Source organism: Bacillus rossius, chromosome 18 (genome assembly GCF_032445375.1).
Source record: "Bacillus rossius redtenbacheri isolate Brsri chromosome 18, Brsri_v3, whole genome shotgun sequence".
Taxonomy (NCBI): Eukaryota; Metazoa; Arthropoda; class Insecta; order Phasmatodea; family Bacillidae; genus Bacillus; species Bacillus rossius.
Genome location: NC_086345.1, coordinates 10,185,422 through 10,209,806, shown reverse-complemented (window position 1 = coordinate 10,209,806; position 24,385 = coordinate 10,185,422). Strand labels below are relative to the sequence as shown.

Below are 24,385 nucleotides of genomic sequence, written 5' to 3'. Positions count from 1 at the left end.
ACTTTTAATTTCAGTTTATTTTGAAGTATTTATCATGTAACTAACCTTACATAATGGAAAATTTTTGTTATTTAGGCATTCACGCACACACTGCAAAATATAAAATGGCGTCTGTTAAATGATTACATAGGGCTTGTATTGCAAAATAAGAACGGCGATATCTCCAAAAGTAATTGGAATTTTTAATCTCCGCAGGCGGTTCTGAAAATAGGACGTAAAAGAGCATATAATGAAAGTTATTTCATATTTGTACGATTTTTTTTGGCGCTAATCCGTACAATACAGATTTACCAAATATTTTAAAACTAAACAGCCATTAAATTTAATTCACATTTTTTATGTCCGCTTAGTTTGAAAGTATTAATAATGTAACTGACCTGACCTAATTGACCATTTTATTTAATACGCATTCACTAACACACGGCAAAATAAAAAAATGGCGTCGTTCGAACGGTTATACAGGTGTTGTATTGCTAAATTAAAAAATTCGATATCTCCTAAAGTATTTGGAATTTCTTACCTTCGCCGGTTGATTTGAAAAGAGGAAGTGAAAGAGCATAGAATAAAAGAATTTTCGGATTTTTAGCATTTTTTTCCGCATGAATACACAGGTATTGTGATGAAAATTAAAAAATTCGATATCTCCGAAAGTATTTGGAATTTCTTATCTCCGTCGGTTGATTTGAAAAGAGGAAGTGAAAGAGCATAGAATAAAAGTATTTTCGGATTTTTAGCCTTTTTTTTTTTTTCGCTTATACCGCGACTCTACATATTTACCATACTGTATAGTGTATAATCGTAAGAATAGTCCGTAGATTATCTTAATTAATAAGACGTATTGTGTAGATGTTTGGTTGGATTTGGTTAGTTTAACTACAATATAATTATGTGTAAATTTTTTGGTTTGTAGATTAGTTTCGGTTAGGTTAGATATACTAATAATACATACTTTGAATTTGTTTGAACGTATATCCAGGAATTATAGTGCAGCCAGGCGCGGATCCAAGGGGGGGGCGATAGGGGCGATCGCCCCCCCTCTTCACCCAGGTAATCAAAATCGATGTAGCCAAATACATAAAGACCCGCGCAATGTCTTACATGAAACCGAAATATTGATAGCTGTGTGCCACATTGACACATAGTAACTTCACTCTGGGCATGTTTCCTTCATCCTTCATCTTTTCAGCTGTCCTGAGCTCAAGGGAAAAGCATGGCTTGGAATGTTGGAAGGGGGTGGCGGGCGACAAGCTGGGCTGTCCTGTTACTGGAGTGGTTGGTGGAGTGAGGAGAGTTGCAGTGTGACCACAACCAACCCCCTCTCCACAACTATACGCCGCGCCAACAGACGACTGCCTTGCCTTCTCGGCAGTAACCTACTGTATAGTCAGTGACAGGACAGTGTTCAGTGAAAGTAGCATCATGTTCGACGAAACTACTGATGCTTCACGAGTTCCAGTTAACACTTGTTTAGATGTATGTACACAAAGATTCAGTGCACGAAGATTTTTTACAATTTTTAAATGTTCGACAATTTGTGAACAGTGAGGACAAGGACCATGATGAAGTATATGAACCAACTGTAAGTGGGAAAGATATTGGGCAAGTAGTACTTTCTGCTCTAAAGCATCACTATCTTGACCTAAGCCATTGTGTTAGCATATCCACAGATGGGTGCAGTGTCATGGTGTCAGAAATTCGTGGTGCTGTGGCTGAAGTCAGGCGAGAAGCTGTGAATGCTGTTCATTGTCCATGTCACAATCACACTCTTAATTTGGCCATATCAAAATCTTTCAGCGTCCAAGCAGTTCAAAAAACTATTGCAACAATGAAAACGATAATCTCGTTCTTCACTGCATCATCAAAATGCTCAGCTTTACTCAAGAAAGTTTTATGTCACCAACTCTCTGGACAGTGTGAAACTCGTTGGATCGAAAGACATGATGGCGTTGTGCAGTTCCGATCATCTTTTCTGAAAGTAGCTCAGGCTTTAGAGTGTGTCGCATCTTGGAAAGATGCTGAAAGTGCTGCAAAAGCAAAGACTTTTTTGACTGCACTTTGTGAGAGTGAATTTATTGTCACAGTCATCTGCTTATCTGATATGCTGGGAGACACTCTTCCTTTGAGTAGACTATATCAGAAGACTTCAATAGACCTTAAGGTTGCCCAAGATATTCTGGCAGATACTCTTTCTGTTCTAAATACAAAACGTACACAGTGCAAAGAGCTATTTTCTCAACTTTTGAACGAAGCTGATGGTCTTGCTCAGGAGCTTGGTGTAGATTTAACTATACCTCGACTTGTGAAAAGGCAAAAACACATACAAAATTACCCATCAACGAACCCTGTTGAATATTTCCGAAGAGGTGTATTCATTCCCATTCTGGAGCACATTGTCGAAGATTTAAAACATTGGTTTTCGGAAGAAACGCAACAGCTTCACAGCCTGTCAGCTTTGTTACCATCTTCCTCTTCTAGTTAAGTAAATGTCAAAAAAAAATTTCTACAAAGTATAGCTCTCTCCTTGGAGTGAATGGGCTATAATATGTGGAAAGACAACTTAATGCCGAGGTTTGATCATGGGAGGCGAATTGGACTAGTGAGAAAGAAATTAACAATACAATACCCTCCACAGCTCTCGATGTTCTTCTCGCTTCGTGTGACGAGCAGCTGTATCCAGGCATCTACATTCTCCTGAAAATCTTAGTCACCTTACCCGTAAGTGTCGCTTCGGCAGAGAGAACATTTTCGACATTGAGAAGACTTAAGACGTGGTTGAGATCTACCACAAAGGAAGACAGACTGACCGGACTTGCATTATTGCCTATCCATTATGGCTGCGAGATTGATAAAGAAAAACTGTTGTTTTGCAACTTCTAGTTATGCACAATCATTATATGTACAATACATTTTAATTTTAGTTATTACTACAAATGTTATGCCCATTCTTTAATTATTGTATTTTATTTATTATTTTCTATTAACTTTATCATTTACCAAAACTAATTTTCTGTGAAAAATTTTACTGACTATACCAAAAGTTTTTTTGACATTTTAAGCACAAAACTGATATAAAAAAAACACCATTTTGCATGCGAAAATCTATAATTTTTCCGTGGGGTGGACCCCCGGACTCTCCCATTTTAAATACTTTTAAACATACATTCGCCCCCCTGAAATCAAACACTGGATCCGCCCCTGAGTGCAGCTAACCTATGAAACTGTTCACACACACAGTATATTTTTTTAATGCATCTAACTGAACCTAATAATGAATACTTAAGATTATTTTTAATAGTACAAAATCTGTCAGCCAAGGTGTATACACTTTCTGGACTATTGAAATTGACATTTACTAGCTACTTATAAAACCTTCGTACTCTTAGATTTGAGGTTTTGCTACTATTTGACTGGCCAGGCATAAGCATCCCACCTTTACAACTGCACTAATTGGAAGTTGTTTGTGGTTTACTCAACAGATTGTGCACGTAAAGTATAGAACGCCACTTTTAGCCCCACCCATATTTTTTTCTCTGTATCGCAAAATATACTACAGTCCCACCCGATCTAGTCTATTTTGGATAGAAATATTTTGTTACTCATAATTTTACATTTTCCCTGCAACTGTTATTTTTCATACTCATGAAGTTTTGTAGAATCTAATGCATGGTATTATATTTTGATACACCGCTTTATGTTTAAAATCTAAAGACATAGGTAATTTCTTTGATAATAAAATGTCAGTATCGCAAAGTAGACCCAATTTGGTGGAGGGGGATGGTAATTATATCTAATTTAAGATACCTTAAAAGCATAATATTAAATTATGAAATACCCCTATATTACCTGACTTGCCCTTTTATAAAGTAGTGGTGGTAATGACATAAGCTACACCATCTTGGTGATGTCATTAGTAGTGTTATGGAATCGGGGATTAGAATAGTCACAATTGTGCAGTTTTAGCACTGTGATGTTTGTATTGTGATAACCATTATCAAAAACTATAATATAATTAGCCTATAATTGTGTTGTTACACTCATTTATGTTTGCAAATTTAATTTTGTACATCCTACAATATTTGTTAGGTTGGTAGAAAACTAGTTGTGCCGTGCTCGGCCTGGGAAGTCCCAATGGCCAGTTGGCGGGGTTTTCTAATTGATGTAATGCAGCAAACTAATATGAATGGTATATTGTTGTTAATATGTACTTAATGCATATTTTCATTTTGTTGGTGAAAATAATGACTTCTTTAAAGCTAAAGTTACCTACTTACCAAACATTCTGGTATTATCGTAATATTATGTGTTTGGTGCAAATTGAGCAAGGATTATGGTTATTTTATAACAGTTGTTCAGTACTTGTATGAGTAAAAAGTATACAGTAACAAATGAAACTATTAATTGCATAAATTTCAGATGACAACTGCTATTAAAGAAGAGAAGACTAGTGATAATGAGGGAAATAAAAAACAAAAGATAATAATAATGTCTCTAAAATTTTTGGCTCATTTTTTTGAAATTGTTGAAGTTATATTCTTTTATAAACATGATTGTCATGAATGCTTAATGATTTTTTTTTTTTTTGCAAATATTAGTTTTGATAACGTTAATAATATTTTTGGCCAAACTTGATTTTTTTTATTTTTTTTTTTATTTATTGCAGCAACAGGGAAGGATATAATACTGATGGCCTCTGGAAACAATAGTGTGTGCTCATTCCAAAATTCTGCCCCCGAAATGTACGATCAGCAAGAAATATGTACTCGGAGGCACAATTTAACAGAAATACAGCCAACTCTGAAAAAAATTTCAAAAGACGTTTCCAGAGGATGGAGAAAAAAAGACCTCCGTCAACGAAGACTGCTGAATACCATTGCCCCGAAGTTAAACTTCCTTACGTTATATACTGGTACCTACTCATAAAACAAGTCAATAATATGGGCAGTTTTTCTCATTTTTATGTACTATTATTTTCAAGTCCAGTAGAAGATTATAGCAAGCCACAATTGTCCCTGGCTAAAAAACGACCATTTCTTCACATACAAAGACAAACACTTGAGAATATTAGAATATGTGAGTAGTGGGGTAGTATGTTGTGCAGTTTATTATTATTAATATTGAAGATAAAATTTCGAAAACATTAAATATATGAGTTTTAAATGCACTTTTAAACTTTTTCGTATCGAAAAAATACAACCGCCGGGCCACTGAGATGGCATGACTTCTCGGCCCAGCTCGCGATCCACAACTGCTTACGAAACAACACCCATTACAAATCTTACAGATAAATTCATTTAGCTGGGGACTTCCCTGAAATGCTTATTTCCTTCTTACTACAACACTTACTCTTGCACTACTTTTCAGTGATTCCCCTGGTTCTCTTACACATCTCTGTCTCTTTCTAGCCTAAAACACAATCTGGTATTCTCCAGTCCGATATCCTTTACATGGTCCAGGCGAACGTCTGTCTCTTTTACACTGGATGAGATAAATTATTGTTTAATCATTTCGGGGTCGACATAGTCTGGCCACACGTCTTAATTTTCTTCTCTCAACGCAATACTCACTGTTTTAACAGGACTATAACACACTTAACATAAAATTATTATTATAAAAAGCACATTCAGATGCAATAAAATACGGAATGTTACACTTAAATAAATATTACCCTAACCAACATAGTAAAACTAGTAAAATTATAGTCAAATGGCTTTTCTAAATAAAATTATTAATTACCAAAATTACTTACTAAATATTTGACACAATATTAGTGTTAAAAATTAGCCACTGTGACCTTGCAGCAGATCTGCAGTACTGAGAAAACCCTATATTTATTCCTGTAACAAATCCTCATAAAAGCTGGGAAGGGCAGGGTCTTGTGTCTTACAAGACAAGTTAGCTGCATGCAACACACCAACTGACATGTTTGTAAAGGGTTTACCAGTTTAATATTGACGTCGGCCGGGGCTACGCCCTCCCTAAGCCCGATGTGCCTCACGCCGTCACCACCCCTCTCCTCCCACCACCACCCTCTATTCAAACCTCCTGCTCGTGCGTGCGTGTGTGCGTGTGTTTCTAGCCCGGCAAGATGGCGCCTAGAAGCAGTGCGGCGACCCCCTAAAGTGTTAAGTTTTAATGTGAATTGTAAACCCTTTTTCATTCATTTTTTTGCCCCAGTGTTTTGTTGCAGTTTACTCGTGTATTTCTTTAATTTAAATATTACGTTACTTAAAAAACTACAGACGTTGCCCGGGCGGACCCGAATAGGCACGGACTTGGACGAGGGTAGGAATGTTTTTATATAAATTCTCAATAACTACGTAAATATTAATGTACTTTAAATTGCCAGTAGTTTTTATATATTTTTTAATGTTAATCTATGATTTACTTAACTTTCGCCGGGGCACGGAATCGCAGAATGTAATAACGGTAATTGTGTTGGCGCGGAGGCGCCATGTTAGTCGAGACGAGCCAGCTATCGCCCAGTCTTCCGCCATCAACGACTGAGAGCAGACGCGTCAGCACTCCGGGGACCTCACCGCTTGTATTCTCTGTTAAGTAATTCTGTTAACTTTAATTTCATCTCAATCGCTTTCTCTTAGTCCTCGGAGCAGCTCTCGGTCGGGGGACTGTTTTATTAATTAATTTACGACCAGTCTCGGTCTTTTATCTTGTACAACGTAATTCAATATGTGACCACGTGGTGGCGCATCACCTATAGACCGATTCGTGCCGCGGGTATTTTTGTACTGTTTCAACCGTGTACGTGTGTGAGCGGAATTAGCGGAATAAATCAGACATGCGAATTTAATGTATTATTCTTTTATTTTCTATCTGTGTGACCACGTGGAGAGTGACGGCGTGTGGGACGCCTGAGAGCCCACTTCGTAGGGAAAAGCGTGCCCGACGCTGAGAGCGGGCAGGAATTAGGGCTAGACGTTTTCAAGGGGGAATATCACGTCTCACATGGGCGACGTCACGCCCTGAGTTAGGAGTCTCACCGGGTCCACGTGCCGTACCACGTGGTGGCGCCCACTAACAATCCACCATAAAGCCGACCGATCGAACCCCCCCGCGACAATATCAATCAATGATGAAATAAATTCCTCACTGACGTAAATTTAATAATGTTTTACGTAAACTATCATCCTGTAAAGATTACTGGGGTTCGAAGTAACAAATTCCACTAAGCGGATGGGTTTCGCGAAGGAGAAGGATAGGAATTTGCCAGACCTTACTATATGACTGTGGCTGACATAGAGAAATGACACAAACTCATTGTTAGTGTGTCTGTGTCATCAATGGTATAATTTTCTATAATAAAACTGAATTTATTCTTTTTTCACTTTCTTAGGGATGGAAATTCATAATTATATATAGACTATGTCACTCTCCACCCATAAACTATCTATAAGCTAAAAATCATTTAGGTCCATTGCTCCTTTGCTCCGTGCTAGAAGAACAAACAGACAAACACACTTTTGCTTTTATAATATTACAAGGGATTATCACCCCAATGGAATACCTAACAGACTAACTTACATTTGCATACAGTGTGTTGTTTTAATCACGGTATATGTTATGCCACATTACACGTTGTGTTGCATGTGTCCCTTCTGCATGAATAAAATAAGTGATTAATGGGTGGGATGTACATCTCATTGTTAAACCAATGGAAATATGTGCACTTACCTGTATTAATAGTGAATTGTATTGTACTTGTGAAAGTACTTTTTGTACAACGAGTGTACATTTCCTAACATATAAGTTTTGGTATCATTACATTACCTGCTTTTGTTACTTTAGGCGTGAAAATAATTTGTTTTTTGATTTCCTCTTAAGTAAAAGTCAACAAAAAAAATTACTTGGAATATTATTATGACATAACTGTCTGAATAATGGTTTAGGACTTGAAAGATTGAGTTAAAAATAAACGATCACTACACTCCAACCCGAGCCCAGTTCAATATAAAGTTCTTGCAGCACCCAGGGTATAAGTACACTTCTACAGGTATTATTGTAACTGAAATGTCTTTTTAATAACAGTAGAGAGAACAGTAGTAAGATAACGGAATAGAACAGAATAGAATTTTTTTTTGTGTATTTAATTCAGAAATATGGCTGCATATGTTATATTCAATATTTTATTCTATCATAAATTTAAAATAAGTGCTTGTATGTTTTTATTAAAAGTTATGTAATTCGTGTTAGCAAAAATACCTTATTCAAATGGTTGGTGCAAAATATTTTTAGCTGCTAATTTAGTATGCCATGTGCTGAGATTGTTAGCATACCTACTTGTTGTGAAGGATGTAAGCTCCTGACAAGCACACACTAGCTGTTAAACTATCAGTTTACCACTCAAAATGTATGAAGTATTTCATATGAAATACAGCAGGAAAACCTCTCTGACCAAATGCCCAGCAGAAAGTAATGTGTTCTTTTCCTGGCCTTGTGACATGTAAATGTCATTCTTCTGAGGCCACTACTGCTATTTGTGATGCCTTTTATTTCTTCCAGGCAGCGAATGAAGACTTGATGGTGAAGCAGGAGCCCAGTGAGATAGTTTTCCCTCTAATCAAAGAGGAGTCGGTGAATGAACTGGTGAGTAGACTTGGGTGAACAGGACTGTGAACTACAGATGGTTTCAAACCCGGTCCACTCTCTTGAAGTGTTGGAGTGTCTGTGCCGTACACCTGGCGATGTGTCGTTCCCGGTCCTCAGTCCTCGGTCGTGTTTATGTTCTCAGCGGTTCAACAAGAACCAAGAACCAAGAATTAATTTGGGAACCATGAAATTTTACAGCAAAACCTTTCCCAGTTAAAATAAAGTACAGTACTGGAAAAGTGAACCCAACCATTTTAAAAAAATTATAAAGCCTTCGTGGAAGTGGTAAAGCATGGTGTGTATCTGACGCAAGCACAGGCAAGGCACATCTTCTAGCATTATCTGCACCTGTTTGAGACGGGGCAGTAATGGTTAGTAAATCTTCCTTCACCCGCGTGCGCTAGCTCACCTCGCCCAAGTGGAGAGATAGTGCGAGCAGGAACCGCAACAATATCAAAAAATGGGGACATAGTGGGACAGACACAATACTGTACAGCATCGATTCCCAATTATTTTTCGGCCAGGGAACCCAATGATGGATTTTTTTTGTCGGAAACCCATCAAATTCAAAGGAAGTTATTTGACAATAATAATTGTGCTTGCTTTATATGACATACGTCCTGATACACGGAGCCCCTGCCAAGGAACCCCAGGTTTGGGAACCGCTTCTTTACAGCATATTACAAACTACACTGCATTTCCACTAATATATTTTTTAAATTCTTTTTTATTCTTTACATAGGCTCTAAATGATCTATTCTCCTGTTAAATGCAGTATATACATTGCAACAAACAATTTATGATGAAAATTGTATTTTAGTTTGATCTTCTGTTAACTTAACCATGTTGTTAATCCTCACATAAATGCTAAGTATTTTAACCAATGTAGTTCAGAGTTTTAGTGAATTTTGTGCTTTGTGTTTTTCCTTCTTCCAATAATGTCTACAGTAAAAACAATTTAACTAGGCATTGGTTAAATTCCACTGGCAATTTATTTCAGGCTGTAACTATACAACCTGCAGCATGTCCAAAAATAAGAATTGCATCAAAATGTTTGTATTGACATCGTCCAGGCCTGCGCCCCTTTTAAGTCCGATATGCCACCGCCCAAACACCATCCACCCTCCATTCAAACCTCCCGCCTACCCGTGCGTACGTGTGCGTGCGTGTGTGTTCGCCCGGCAAGAGGGCGCTGTCGAGCCAGTGCGCCGTACCCCTAAAAACTTAATTATATATAATTGTGTTGTTTGTTTTTATATTCCCTAAGTGCAACGTGACGGCAGATCGGCCGGGAGGGTTTTATGTACTTTTATTTTAAAATAATGTATTAAAATATCATAGCGTTTCCGGACATTCCCGAGGAAACCCGAAGCCAGACAATAATTAAATTTAAATCTTAATAATTATAATTTGTACAATCTTTTCTCTTTATTCATAAATTTTCACATGATTTTTAATGCATTCTTGTCATGTTAATTTGGTTTCCCGTGACACGAATTCGCAAGTATCTTTTAACGGCAATTGTTTCGGCGGGAGGACGCCATGTTAGTCTAGCCGAGCCATGATCTCACCCCAGTCTTCCGCCATCAAGACCGAGAGCAGACGCATCAGCACTCCGGGGACCTCACCGCTTGTTTTCTCTGCCAAGTAATTCTGTTAACTTTAATTTCGTCTCAATCACTTTCTTTTAGTCCTCGGAGCTACTCTCGGTCAGGGGACTACTTCATTAATTAGTTTACGGCCAGTCTCGGTCTTTTTCCTCGTACTACGTAATTTAATATGTGACCACGTGGTGGCTCATCACCCCTAAACCGATTCGTGCCGCGGGGTTTTGTACAGTTTCAACCGTGTACGTGTGCGAGCTGAATTAGCGGAATAAATCAGGCGTGCGAATTTAACGTATTATTCTTTTATTTTTAATCTGTGTGACCACGTGGAGTGTGACGGCGTGTGGGACGCCTGAGAGCCCACTGCGTAAAGAATAGCGTGCCCGACGCTGAGAGCGGGCAGGAATTGGTGCTAGATGTTTTCAAGGGGGAAAATCACGTCTCACATGGGCGACGTCACGCCCTGAGTTAGGAGTTTCACCGGGTCCATGTGCCGCACCACGTGGTGGTGCCCACTAACCTTCCACCTTAAAGTCGACCGACCGACCCCCTGCTTACAACAAGTGTCACAACAACAGTATAAAAAAAATATTTCTGTGAATTTGATCTCTTACCAAGAATAACCTGAAACATTTATCAAGGATAATATTAATTATAATGTTTAAAAAAAAAATAACTAAAAAACATTGTATGGTTATAATGTAATTTAGCATTTAGTACTTGACAATTGTATCAAAGGAAAAAGTTTCCAGAGTTGTTTGACAACTTGCTATTATCGTTTTGCATTTTGTGTATTTTATGTTATCTATAAAAAAAGATGCTTTGCAACAAATAAACAAAATAATGTATGATTTTAATTGTAAATTCTGTAAAAAAATTTAATGACTATAAGAATGACCACAAATCTGGGAAAATCGGGAAACTTGAATTATCCGGGAATTGTATTATTACCAGGAAAACTGTGAGAAACCCATGAATATTTAATAGCCTTCTAGAATTGTTTGTCCAGCAAGTTTATAAGAGCCGAGTTAAAAAACTACTTGTAGTGCATATGAACTGTGTCACTTATGCCATTCTTGAGCACTGTTTACTGGGGAACCTCCTCAGCGGATGTGAGGTTCCGACAGCTTGTGTTAAAGATATTGCCACCTGGTTGCCGGCAGTTAGGAGGGAGAGGAAGTCACTGCTCCTTTCTTTTCTTTCTGCTGCTTTTATATTTTGTTGTATTATTAATACCAAAGCTGTCTTTAAAAATGTTCTGTTGATTGCTACTGTCATAGAAATAACGTAGAAGAGCTATTATTAGATTATATTCAGGATATACACTTTTATCATAGAAGTAATATATGTAGTCTTAACAGGAATACTTCTATTTTATATAATATTAAATGGTTGGTATTTAATATTAACTGATTTACCTATTTGGTTTCAGCTTTGATGTAGCAAACATTATTTTTTATTTGCATATATTGACGTCTTTCGGCCTATGGTCCCTAATTTCCTGTTTGCGAAAATGTCCTGTTTTGCCCATGTAGCTCTCGTCTGTGAGGAAGTGAGTTCAGGCCAACGTGGCCGGGACCGGAAAATACGGGACCTGGAGGGAACGTTACGTGGTTAGGAGGAACGGTAGGTAGTTCCAAGGATAATGCGATGATGACCGTTTTCACGAGCTCCTTTTATTTCCGTATAGAAATCCTGCCGCAGCCTGGCTGGCACGTCGCGGAACGAGCGTCCTTCCCCCCGCGACCCGGACTCCGTGAAATAAGTCTCGTCCTTAGGATGCGACCCAAAACGAACAGAGAAGGTAGCCCCGTAGCTAATCGTATTGGTAGCGAAAGTTCCGCATAGATACACAGCGCGTACGCGGCCCGTCACGTAAGCGGAAAGGTTCCAGTGAATACTCGTACTGTCTGAGAGGTTCGGCGGTTCGAAGAGACACTTACACGGCCTGCGACGTATGCAGCTAAAGTCCTGAAAAGTCACGTAAAACTGAGAAAGTCCAGCGGTATAACGAATGCAGCTCGGCTGCTGAGACAGTCCCGTGATGTTTCACTGACTGCGAACTCAGAGCTAAGAAAACGCGTCTCTCGAGCGGAGCGGAGCGGAGCGCACGACTGTTCGCTCTCGCGTCTGGTTCACCACTGCACTCCTCTGCCCGCTGGCAGGCCGAGGCCCGCGAGCCGCGGAGGAGGGGAGGGGAAATCGGCCGGCGTGGGAGAGGCCCGCCTAGCGGTGCGCCAGGCTGCAGTTACATGGCTGACATAACACTTGGATGAAAACTCAGAACTATTATAACGATATAAAAAGTAGTCAGTTAATAAAATGTAAACAAAAATGACTCAGTTAATAAATTACAGAATAAAGACGAAGTATTTACATAACATTCACATACACTAATCCGGACGTAGGTTATATATTTGCCGAGGCTCGTGGTTATTTAAATGCATTAATAGAACATAGTCATTTACAACACTCCTGACGTATCAGGGCGCATGCGGGTGCGTCCCTGCTCGCCGCACTTCACAGTCGGTGCACTGGGGGGAAACATACCTCCCTTAGGTCCACGTCGGTGGACAGGTATGGCCTCTGCATCTGGGAGGGTACGACGGCTGTCGTATATGTATGTATGTATGTATGTATGTATGTATGTATATATATATATATATATATATATATATATATATATATATATATATATATATATATATATATAGTGTAAAACAATTTTATAAAGATTCTAGAAAAACTGTACTAATACTGAAAAAAACCTGGAATATGATTTTGCCAATAAAGTGGCCACCCTGAACTAGTCACTTAGAATATTTTCTCCACTATCTCGAAAATTTAGAAGCTACGGGCACTCTGGTTAATAGACAACCAGTTTTGGATTCCCTCTTATTTTCTATAAACAGAATAAGAAAAATAAAAAATAGATTTCAGATAAGTAAACCTTTAATCATTACTTTATTCGGAAGCATAAATGTGTGATCGCAAATATAGAGAAAAGTTCAAATGTATTCAACAGTATTAAAGGTATCAATCAGCAGTAACATTTGTTCGTGAGGAAGGGGGCGGGGTAGATAGGGTTGCAATTATTGCATCCAATACATAACTTCATCTTCATAGCTACTGGTTTCAAAGTATTATATGTTATAATTATTTAATTCATTCCTTTTAGTGCTGTTCCGAAACAGATACTGATATTGTACATTGGCTGATGTTCAGTTCTTGGCCAATCACAAGTATCGTTGGTCTCGAAAATAATAATATATGCCCAGATTTGTTTTCAAATACTTGCTTTTAGTGATTTTCCTGTCCTGGTTTTTCGGTTCCTGTCAGTGTAGCCACACTGAGAATCCCGGTACCACGAAAAGCTCAATAGCCAAACCTTTGTCGTGAAATACAGTAGATCTCTGGTAAAATGTCACTGTAGAGAAACCTAATGTGAGGGCAACTCATGCAGGACTTTCTGACTTCCCTGTAAGCCACAGACAAGTTAAAATAAAGGTTTGTTAATTTTGAAAACTGCCGACAGCAAGCATACTTCCTTCTCTTGTCCCAAGGGACGTGTCTCAACATAAAGAAAAGAGTTATTAATGCCGAGATTTTGATGCTGTTTTGGTCCATGTTTTCACTTGGAGTCAGGGATTATCATTTATTCAATTAAAAGTAGACCTTTGGAAACACAACACTGGTTCATGTTTACTTTTAAAAATCTTTAACATAAAAATAAACTGCCATGATATATAGTTGTCAACTGCTCATGAACTGTGAACTCAACCAACAAAACATGTGTGTATCTGTTGTGTTAACTTGGGTGGTTTTACATCCTCTGCACATTATAAAACATACTTAACTTGAAATCACTTTGTTGTTCTGAGCTGTGATATTATGTAGTTTTTATTATTTACTTAATCTCTTGTGAACAGATATTTAAATTTTTCCTCAAGCAATTTTGAAGGGTGTGTCTAAATAATAAAACTGATGTTAGTATGTACAGTAGAGCACCCCTCAACCGGAATCATTGGGGGGAGGTGAATTCCGGTTATAGGAAAATTCCGGGTAAGGGGAGTTGCGGTAGGGCCGGCCTCCGGGCCGGTTGAATGACCTTCATTTAAGCAAGCTGGCAGGCACGTGTTTCTTATCACTGTGGGTGGGTGCGTGCGTGAGCGAAGAGGACGATGTAGAGGGTTCGAGGGAGGTAGTAGGACTACAGCTGCAGTGTTGTGTTACTTCTGTGTTGACGTGCTAGTGATTCACACTTCCTGAGAGTGTATAGTCACTGCCATGCACAGTTTACATTTCACATACACAAGAATAACACTTCAAGCATCTCGTTTAAAAACACAGAGATATGGAAATTCAGGTAAATGTAGACTGTTTAACCATATATTAACGTATAAATATGTACATAATACATATTTGTACACTAAATTATTGTCTTCAAACTGAAAGCAACACACGTTGGAAGTAAATGTTACTCGCTATCACGTGTGTCAGCATGTGTAGTGGGAGTCGGTGTACATTCTCGGGCGGGCCGGAATTTTCAGTTTACGTGACATAGTGAAACAATAAAACTACTTATAGCATTGACATCTTTATAGTAATTCACGTCCGACGTGAAAACCAGCGGTGTATTCACGCAATGCGCGGGAAAGACTGGCTATAATTAGCTCTCTGACAGACGTGTGCGCGCGCGCCTACAAGACATGTACAGTCAGGCAAAAGCAAAAACACCTCATTCCAGTGCGGAAATGTTTTGGAGATGTTTTGTACTGTTTTAATTTTTTTTGGAAAATTAGTTCCGGATATCGGGAATTTCGTTTGTGGGAATTACGGTTGAGGGGTGCTCTACTGTACTACTAGAGTTAGCTCCACCACAGGGAGTAGGTGCTTCGCTACTATAGCCATCCAGCAGGACATGAATCAACTGTGCTGCTAGCTACTAGGTGCTGGGTGACTTGTTTGTAGTGGAATCATGGGGCAGTGGGGTGCCGATTAGACATATTGGGCAGCAAACATGTCTATCAGGGCATACTGTATCTATGGTGTGCCTGGAAATATCCTGCTATGTTACAAGTCGTGCTGTTGGTGGTATAACTATGACTTCTTCACCTGATACCTACACTTCACCTGCTTGAGGGTGTGTGAAAGGTGCTAAAGTTGCGGGTGGGCAGAAATGAAGACTTTGAATACCGACACATGCAGTGTAGCATTTTGACATTAGTGATGCATTAAAACTTACGTCTTTCAAGAAAACCATGTGATACTTACAATAATTAGGCACAAAAACTAAATACAAATTTAAATTGAAAAACATGGCGAAAAAACTGTATGGTATATGATGATGCAGTTAATTGGCGATGCGAGAAGTAATGGGCCCACCGTGTGGTTGGCTGATGGACCAGTATAACACATGCTCCAGGGTGTGATGTCGCAGTGTGGGAACGAGACTTGAATTACCCCTTCGCAGTGCATCCACACAGACCTGGTCTGCTCTCTGCTTTAAGGCATGCATAGATGTGGAAATAAATACACGTGGCTGTTCGGCTTACCACCACCTCTCTCCTTGTAGGTACTCACCATGTGGTTACAATTGGACATGTGGTTATGGTGACTACAGATTTATTAATGTGTACATGGCCTTAAGTTCATATTCCTTTGCAAATAATACAAGAATACAACCAATAAAAATTTTCTACAAATCTCTTTCAGTTACAATCTCCACCAACCAGATAGTTGTACAAGTCTGTAAGCATTGAGGATTATAAATATCTGGCAGGTGGTATTATAAGAATCTATCAAGCAGTCTACCTTCCAATTTCATTCTTCAGGATGGTTGGTTTTTTTTTTTATTTTATAAATTTCTGAACTCTGCATCAGTGCTGCTAGAGTGAAGTCCTCAGGGTGTGGGGTGTGGTTGGTGGTTTCCCCAGGCGATGATCTCAGAGGACCGGGCGGAACACTGCGCTGGACCATTCACGTGCCGAGTGATGTCTTGTTGTTTCAGCCGGCAGATGGAGACGTCTGTGTGAAGCAGGAGCCGAGCGAGCTGGGTTTCCCGCCAATCAAGGAGGAGTTGGATGAACCAGTGAGTAGACTGCTTTGTGCAGATGTAATATGAACGACACATGGTCTCTAGCGTTTTATACCCTTTAAAATTAATGATATGAACCTTGTATTTTATACAAACCTTATATGATGAGGCTGGCCAGTCAGTTGTCACACCAGCCTGCTTAGAAGAGATTGATGCAGGTGGCTCCTGCTTGTCTTCTACGACACCAGTAATCCGATTAGTGCTGCACCTCTTTCTATTAACCCCGCCTCCCTCCTGTAATGTCGGCACGATTTCTGAGACCCTTCTGCTTGAAGTGGCGTAACTGGAATGCCATTGTTCTTGGACATTCGAGTGTTAAGTCGGGTGTTCTGATGACACGACACTTTGAGGGGCTACAAGACCCTAGCAGGGAGGGGCTGAGAGGTGTGTGAACAATGGGGCCAGCCTGCGAGGCAGGGAAGTGAAGAGGGTAAGTGACCCCTGGGCGAGGGATGGTGGACGGCTAGCGACGATCAGTGCACCTGGGTGTTGTATGAGGCGCTGTGTTGAGACAGAGATGCGCTGTGAGATACGAGCAGTGGAGAGAGCCACTGTCCAGCCAAGCTGCGAGGGGCTTAGTTTATTTGTGAACAGACATTTAAATTGTTGTAATTTAATATAGTGTAAATATTAGTCAGAACTTAATAGGGCTATCCTTCATGTACCTGTTTTTCATACTTTTTACATTCGTAGTCTGAAGTGTAATATGCCTAATTAATATATTTTGGATTTATTTTTTCTTTTATTGCATTAAAATAAATTTAAAAAATAAAAACATTTTTAGCTTTCTGAGAGTAAAATACTGTTTAGAGCTGTAGTTAGTTTTGTGTGTAATAAAGTGAATGTTAGAAACCATAGTTTGCTTTTAGTAAAAATTCCTTAGGTTAAAATTTAGTGTAGTGACTAATGGACTGATGCTGCATGTGGACAGGTAAGGTGGCTGCTGACGTACTTAAAAATTTAACTAGTTTCTGTGCCAATATAAAAATAAAATTGAGATTTGTCTGAAGGAGTTGATTAATAAAATGGAGAATGGCCAAGATGAAATGAAGAATGAACTAAGGAACAGCTAAGAAGAGGTGAAGAATGTTATGAAGACAGAGATCCAACACATGAAATAAACTGTGAAGTGATGATGAAATGCCAGGAAGAAGTGAAAAATGCTCAAGTAGTTATGCAAAATGAGCTGGTTCCGGCGCAAGAAGATATGTGGATTGAACTAGTGGCTCAAGGTGGCCACAGACTGGGAAAAAGTCAGAGAATGTAAAACAATTTAGGGAAAACCTGAAAAATTCAGGGTTATTTTATGATTCAAGAATTTTTTGTAGATAAGTTTTTTTTTTACATAGCAATGGTTTCTTCGTTGGAATTTCCTTATAACAACGTCAGGTAGCTATAGCATTGTCAAAATTGTGTCTGTATATTTCATTATTTACGTAAATAATTTGAGCACATTTTTTTCTCAAAATGTGTGTTTAAAAAACACGGTGCGTGTCTTATTCAAAACTTGACAACACTCCACAGCACGAGTTCCATCAATCTCCAAGGTCGGCAAACCTGATCTTGCTATATGGACAACGGATATCCTGCATGTTATGTGAAAGTGCATGTTTTATGTGCGAAGCAATGAAATGATTTACCGAATGTTATCTACGGTAACTGAAAAATCCTAAAATAATTAAATTTGTTGAAGAATAATATACTTTGTATATAAGGTAGCATTTATTTAGGTGTTTGTGGCAGAAATGTTAATGGTGCTTCACTGCAGTAAACAAAACTGCTTTGATCGATTCACCATTTTTCCATTGCTTCAAGGTATACATATCATTCACAGTATCACAGTTCATCCATAGATGAAGTATTTCCTACCAGATACCTGTGAGAACATGTATTTACAATGTACACTAAGAATTTTAATGGAATTATTGAAACAGTTATGCCAAAACTTTGTAATGACAATGATAGAAGGTAGGAGAAATCAGTAATTGCAGGCAGGAATGTGAGGCCCGTACATCCTCCCCTGAAGCAGAGTTGCATGGAGTGAAGGCTAGTGTAAAAGCCAGTACACCTCCAAGATGGCCGGTCTTGTTTAAGCCCCGAGCAAGGGCCCTCTCCACTGCCTTCGTCGAACAGCAAAATCTCCTCCTTCTTGAACTCTGGCATGTTCTATACTTTTCTTGCGACTGTGAATATACAGCAGCCAAAAGATGGCATTGAGATGCAGGCACTAGGGCAAGATAGGTCTGTTTCAGACATGACTAAGAGAGACTGTTTTGTAATTGTTAACCACAATTAAAATATAAACCACACCATATCAAACATTCAACATAGGTAATACACAATCACAAGTGATGACGAGAGATGGACTTGCCATCATTACCTAGTTAGCATTTATTAATTAACTATAATAAACTCTCTATTATTATCTGTATTAATTTGGATCTACTGTTGTGTTGATAATTGAAATCCTGAAAAGAAAAAAAAACCTGGAAAATTCGTTTTCATGGTAATAGCTGCATTGAAATTTGGGCCACACCATATAATTGTCTTCAGTAGAATTCTGGGATCAAGTGAAGTGTTTGTGTACTGAGTCTCAGCTTTTTGGCATAAACAATACAGCGCTGTGTTGCCATGCGGTTGTCCTCCGTCTGGTGAAAAGACGGCAGTCAACTTCTCTTTTCTCTCTATCTTCCTCTCTTTCTCCTTTTCTCTCAATCTCTTTCTTTTTCTTTCTCTTTCCCCCCTCTTTCCCTTTCCACCAATCACTTTCAAGTTCCTTGTCCTTTCATAAAACTATCATGCAGAGAAACTTGTGCCACGCTGGAGTACCGTAATTACTTGCATATAGGTCGCGGCAATTTTACTAGATTTGATGGGGGAAAAATGAAGTGCGACCTTTATGTGAAAAAAATTTGTTTTAAATTTTTGAGGATTTTTTTTTGTAATACAGTAGAATCCTGCCGATGCGACCCCACTCTGATGCGTCTATTCCGTTTATATGACCATTTTTTGAGTAAATTTTAAAAATTTGATCAGAGAAAGTAGAAAATTTGAGTAAAATCGGCTGAAAAACAAGTCTGTTACACTTTGTTGGGCGCTATGTGTTCACGTTTATCTTGGCGAGAGCTGGGGGCAGCGACTAGCCGAGCTCGGCGCGTCCACTATCGCACGAATGGCCGTCTCAGCTGTCATGTTATCTTACCCGCCTGCACGAAAAGCCACTGTGGTAGCTTCTGCAAGAGCGTAAGAAACTCGTCCGGCCAGGCTGGCGGTAGCGGCGGCTTGACGTCATACGTGACGTGACGCTTACCTCTCCCATCCCCTGCTAATTCTTCAAGGCTCATCCCTCCCAGAGCCACAAACCATGTAAAAAACACCCTTCCCCCCTTTTCAACACATTCCCTCCTTTATTTCAACCTTCTGCGTGAGAAACTGTCAGCATCCCCATCCCCTCCCACACCGCGTGCGGCAAAAGCCAGGTTGTATAGTCCATTCTTGGTAAAATAAATATTTTTTTGGGCTTATACGACTGTCCTTCACCATTAATGAATACTTTATAAGTTTAAGTTATTATGATACAATTTGTTTATTAGTTACACAGCAGTTTCTGCTGAAAAATCATTAATACCTCGAATTTTATTGAATAGAAAAATTTAGCAGGGCCGTAAATATATTTATTTTACTGCATAGTTACTTTTTCATCTGCATTCGAACATGGTTTTTTTTTTTTTTTTTTTTTACGCTGTGAAGGGTCGTAGAAAGATAATTGCTTGAGCGGTCAAAATAAACATCGCTGACGGCAAGGGCGGGAGCGCATCCTGTCGGTCTGTCGCTGTGATTATCTACTCCAAAAACATGTCACAGCATTTCAGGATAGCATTGTTCTTATATCTTTCGTTTATAGCCAAATGTTTTCTACCTGATCCACACAAGTTCCTTCGCCACGTTTTGAACGAAAATAACAACCAGCCGGCTAGCATAGCCGAACTCGCGTGACGTTATTTCACTTAGTGTGAGTATTTATCGGAACCCATAACGAAAACCGCTGTAGATATAAAAAATCATAACAGGCATTTTTTATTCGTGATTAAATTTACTACAACTTTTATTCTGTGCATTTTTTCAATACAAAGCACTGTTTTCGAGTTATAGTTTACAATTAAGACATTTTAAGAAGTCAAGAATCTAACTTGACTTCATTTTTCGATATTCGGTTATTACGAGTACTTGTTACAACAATTTATCACGCCATTATCAGCTCTCGTAGTAGCGGACGTTAACTCTTTCGTGCACGGCGCGCCGGCCGTTCGCATCATTAAATTACCGGTGCGACCTATATGGGGGGAATCTTAAATACCAAATTCAAGACCTCAAATTATGGGTGCGACCTATATGCGATGGCGACCTATATGCGAGTAAATACGGTATATTTATTTTACTGCATAGTTACTTTTCCATCTGCATTCGAACATGTTTTTTTTCTCTTTTTTTTTTACGCTGTGAAGGGTTGTGGAAAATATAATTGCTTGAGCTGTCAAAATAAACATCGCTGACGGCAAGGGCGGGAGCGCATCCTGTCGGTCTGTCGCTGTGATTATCTACTCCAAAAACATGTCACAGCATTTCAGGATAGCATTGTTCTTATATCTTTCGTTTAGAGCCAAATGTTTTCTACCTGATCCACACAAGTTCCTTCGCCACGTTTTGAACGAAAATAACAACCAGCCGGCTAGCATAGCTGAACTCGCATGACGCGAATTCACTTAGCGCCAAAAAAAATGGTAAACGAAGGGCGATGTTGCACCTGGATGGCAAACAAGTAGAAAAAGGGAAGGGGAGAAGCAATGGTTTCCCCAGTCACTATCTTATCTGTGTCAGGAACTTCCTCACGCATCAGACCAATCGCACGTTTAAAACGCAAACCGCTGTAGATATAAAAAATCATAACAGGCCTTTTTTTATTCGAAATTAAATTTACTACTACTTTTATTCTGTGCATTTTTCAATACAAAATACTGTTTTCGAGTTATAGTCTACAATTAAGACTTTTTAAGAAGTCAGGAATCTAACTTGACTTCAATTTTCTATATTCGGTTATTACGAGTACTTGTTACAACAATTTATCACACTGTAGGGAAAATACGTGTGTATGCCTTCAAATAGATTTATGCAGAAATACTTCCTACTTTAAATTAGGCTCCACTTCTATGGAGACAAACATACATATAACACGTTGGGCTGTGTTAAGCTGTGTAGAAAATTCTGATATTACTTGTGTGGCTCTCCGCTGGTAAGTTCTGATATCAAGTAGGCCATAGTTAGGTGTTAATTAAAATGGGTACTAACATACATAAATATACACTGGGATAGATGAAACTATAAATAACATAACACAACACTCAAATAAAATATATAATTATTTATTGCAAATGAAAAATGGATTCGAAGTTTACCCTTATTAATTATATTTATTTAATTACTAATTATATTCAAAAACCTAACTAGTACTTGACATCATATAACTCAAATAAATTCCAATTACCAGGAGTTATGGTGCGCACATTTAAGTTTTTACAAAAGTCTTTATTTGGGTTCGTCGAAACTACACAGTTTTAATTTATGTTTTTAGGGATCTTAAATCAATTTACCTCGGCTAGTAAGGTTCGAAATGTCGTCGGTAGAGCTCAGAGCCTCTCAATCTATAGGACCTCTGAGTTAGAAAAATAGTGTGTAAAATCGTTAAATTTATATCAAAATCTTATTAAAATCGTAGATAATGTCAATTTACTTCATAAAGTCAATGTTTATATTAATTTCTGACGGCGATATGACGTAAAAACGGGAGTTACGTGACGAGTGCATCAGTGGAGGAAACAGATTTTGGCACTTTTGATTTACTCACATTTTACACTCCTAAGTTATTTATCTTTTTAGATAAATCCTATTTTGGTATCTGGACTCCCTAATGATACATAATTATCATCCATTATCCGGGATGCCTACTGCTAAATAGCTAATTCGTAGGATTTATTATCGCCGACGTCACAAAGTTACCGCTCTCTTAGCTGGCCATTGTAGAACTCTTTTTTCCTACTAGCTTCTTAAATTAAGCCAGTAAAACTTAACTTTCAAATGGCGGCCTGTGATTGGCCGAAAACCAAAATCAGTTACATAATTTCCTTAATAAAACGTGAAATCCGCACGCAACAATAGCGCGGATTACAAAATTTCACGTACAATTTAAATAAAAAATTATTAAAATAATAATTTACATTATAAAATAACGGCGTTAATTTTACCGTTTACCGTCTTAAAGTTCATTTAGTCCTTAGAGGGGTATCAACAATACAAATTTCAAATAGTCCGGGAAAAATCCATAGAGTCACTTTCACATAGACACACATAAAAATAAATTACCGTTTCTGAAAAATAAATAACATTAGACATAGAGCAAACAAAATAAATAAATCGTAATAAATAATAATTAAACTGTCAAAACAAATAACATGTTGCAGTACAACACCATTATCAGCTCTCGTAGTAGCGGAGTTTTACAGTACCCGTTAACTCTTTCATGCACGGTGCGCCGGCCGTTCGCATCATTCAATTACCGGTGCGACCTATATGGGGGGAATATTAAATACCAAATTCAAGACCTCAAATTATGGGTGCGACCTATATGCGATGGCGACCTATATGCGAGTAAATACGGTAGTATGTGAGTAACTCTTCCAGAACGCCAATTCTCCAAGGCATGCTTTTCACAGACCTAACAAAGCAAAGCTTCTATAAATCAAAGATGGATGCAACAATACGTGCACATCTTGTAGTGCAGTGCTGCAGTGTTCTTTTTGAAATGTTGCGGTGATAAGCTTGGGAAATAAATAATACAAGACAACGATATTGTTGATCTTCTTGAAAACCTGTCGTGATAGACACACGAAGATTCCATTCACCTACTTTGCTAGTTCACTTTCTTTTACAACTGCTGAGAAGAGAAATTTAACTCAAAACTGCTGAAGATAAGATATTGCAAACCATGCACACATAATTTCTGGCTAGGTTTCCCCCCTCCTACCCCTCTCTAAGTGTCCCTTCCTCCAGCGGAATGCAGCCAGACTTCACTTGGGGCACCTGCCGGGCGTATGGGCAGGCGGAAATAACGGCGTATGAAACAAACAAGTCGCAGACTGGAGACGTGTAGCAGCAGTCGGGGCATGCCCCTCAGGTTTAGAGTGTGACAAGTGTGACAGCAGAGAGGGTGGGGGATACGAAGGCTCAGACCAAACAGGTTCCTAACATGGTAACAGGTTGGTTAAAAATATAGACCAGCCACGCAAAGAAGATTGCCCGAGTGATCACATCTATCTTCAGAATACAACCAACTAATAGTAAAACTAAATTTAAGCATGGATAACCCGAAATCCGGATAATCCATACCCTGCTAATTGAGAGTTTACTTTATAACTTCTCAAAGTTGTGTCGCATGAGCTGTAATGAATTGTAATTAGGTGATTGTACCTTCTAAAACACTGTCACAGGTCACTGTCACACTGTCACATTGTTGTTTCAGCCGGCAGATGGAGACGTCTGTGCGAAGCAGGAGCCGAGCGAGCTGGGTTTCCCGCCAATCAAGGAGGAGTTGGATGAACCAGTGAGTAGACTGCTTTGTGCAGATGTGACTATGAACCACACATGGTCTCGAGTCTGCTATACCCGTAAGAAGTATTATTATGAACTTTGTCTTTTATACAAACCTTATATTTAAATTGTTATATTATGGTCATGCCGTGGCTAGTGATGTAGCGATGAGACTGACCAGACAGCTGTCACACCAGCCTGAAGAGAGGGGCGTGATGCAGGTAGCTCCCACTGTCTTGTGGCGGCACCAGTAATCTCATTAATACTGGCCTGGTGCATGCCTTGGTAAATGAATAGCTGGGCTAGACTAGTTGCTATGGGAAATTTCAACTATTCATTGTTTGTTAAAGCTGTTATAATTTTTTTTTATTTTTGGAGGTTCGCACTGAATGGACAAAAGCAACTGGTTCCCTATCCTTCAATTGCAACTTAATTA

The 24,385-nt window shown here is 38.8% G+C and overlaps 1 protein-coding gene across 18 annotated transcripts in view; it reads left to right on the top strand.

Annotated features, from left to right (window-relative positions):
* Positions 1-24,385, top strand: part of LOC134541305 (gastrula zinc finger protein XlCGF57.1-like) — a 531,604-nt gene that overhangs the window by 333,900 nt on the left and 173,319 nt on the right. For 8 of the 18 annotated variants that reach the window (XM_063384636.1, XM_063384637.1, XM_063384639.1 and 5 more), the window contains 2 exons: positions 16,222-16,302; positions 23,882-23,962. In XM_063384636.1, the coding sequence (XP_063240706.1) occupies positions 16,222-16,302; positions 23,882-23,962 (162 nt within the window). Of the gene's footprint in view, positions 1-977; positions 1,048-4,660; positions 8,602-16,221; positions 16,303-23,881; positions 23,963-24,385 lie in introns of those variants that run through there. The other 10 variants (XM_063384652.1, XM_063384648.1, XM_063384653.1 and 7 more) reach the window with 5 other exon arrangements.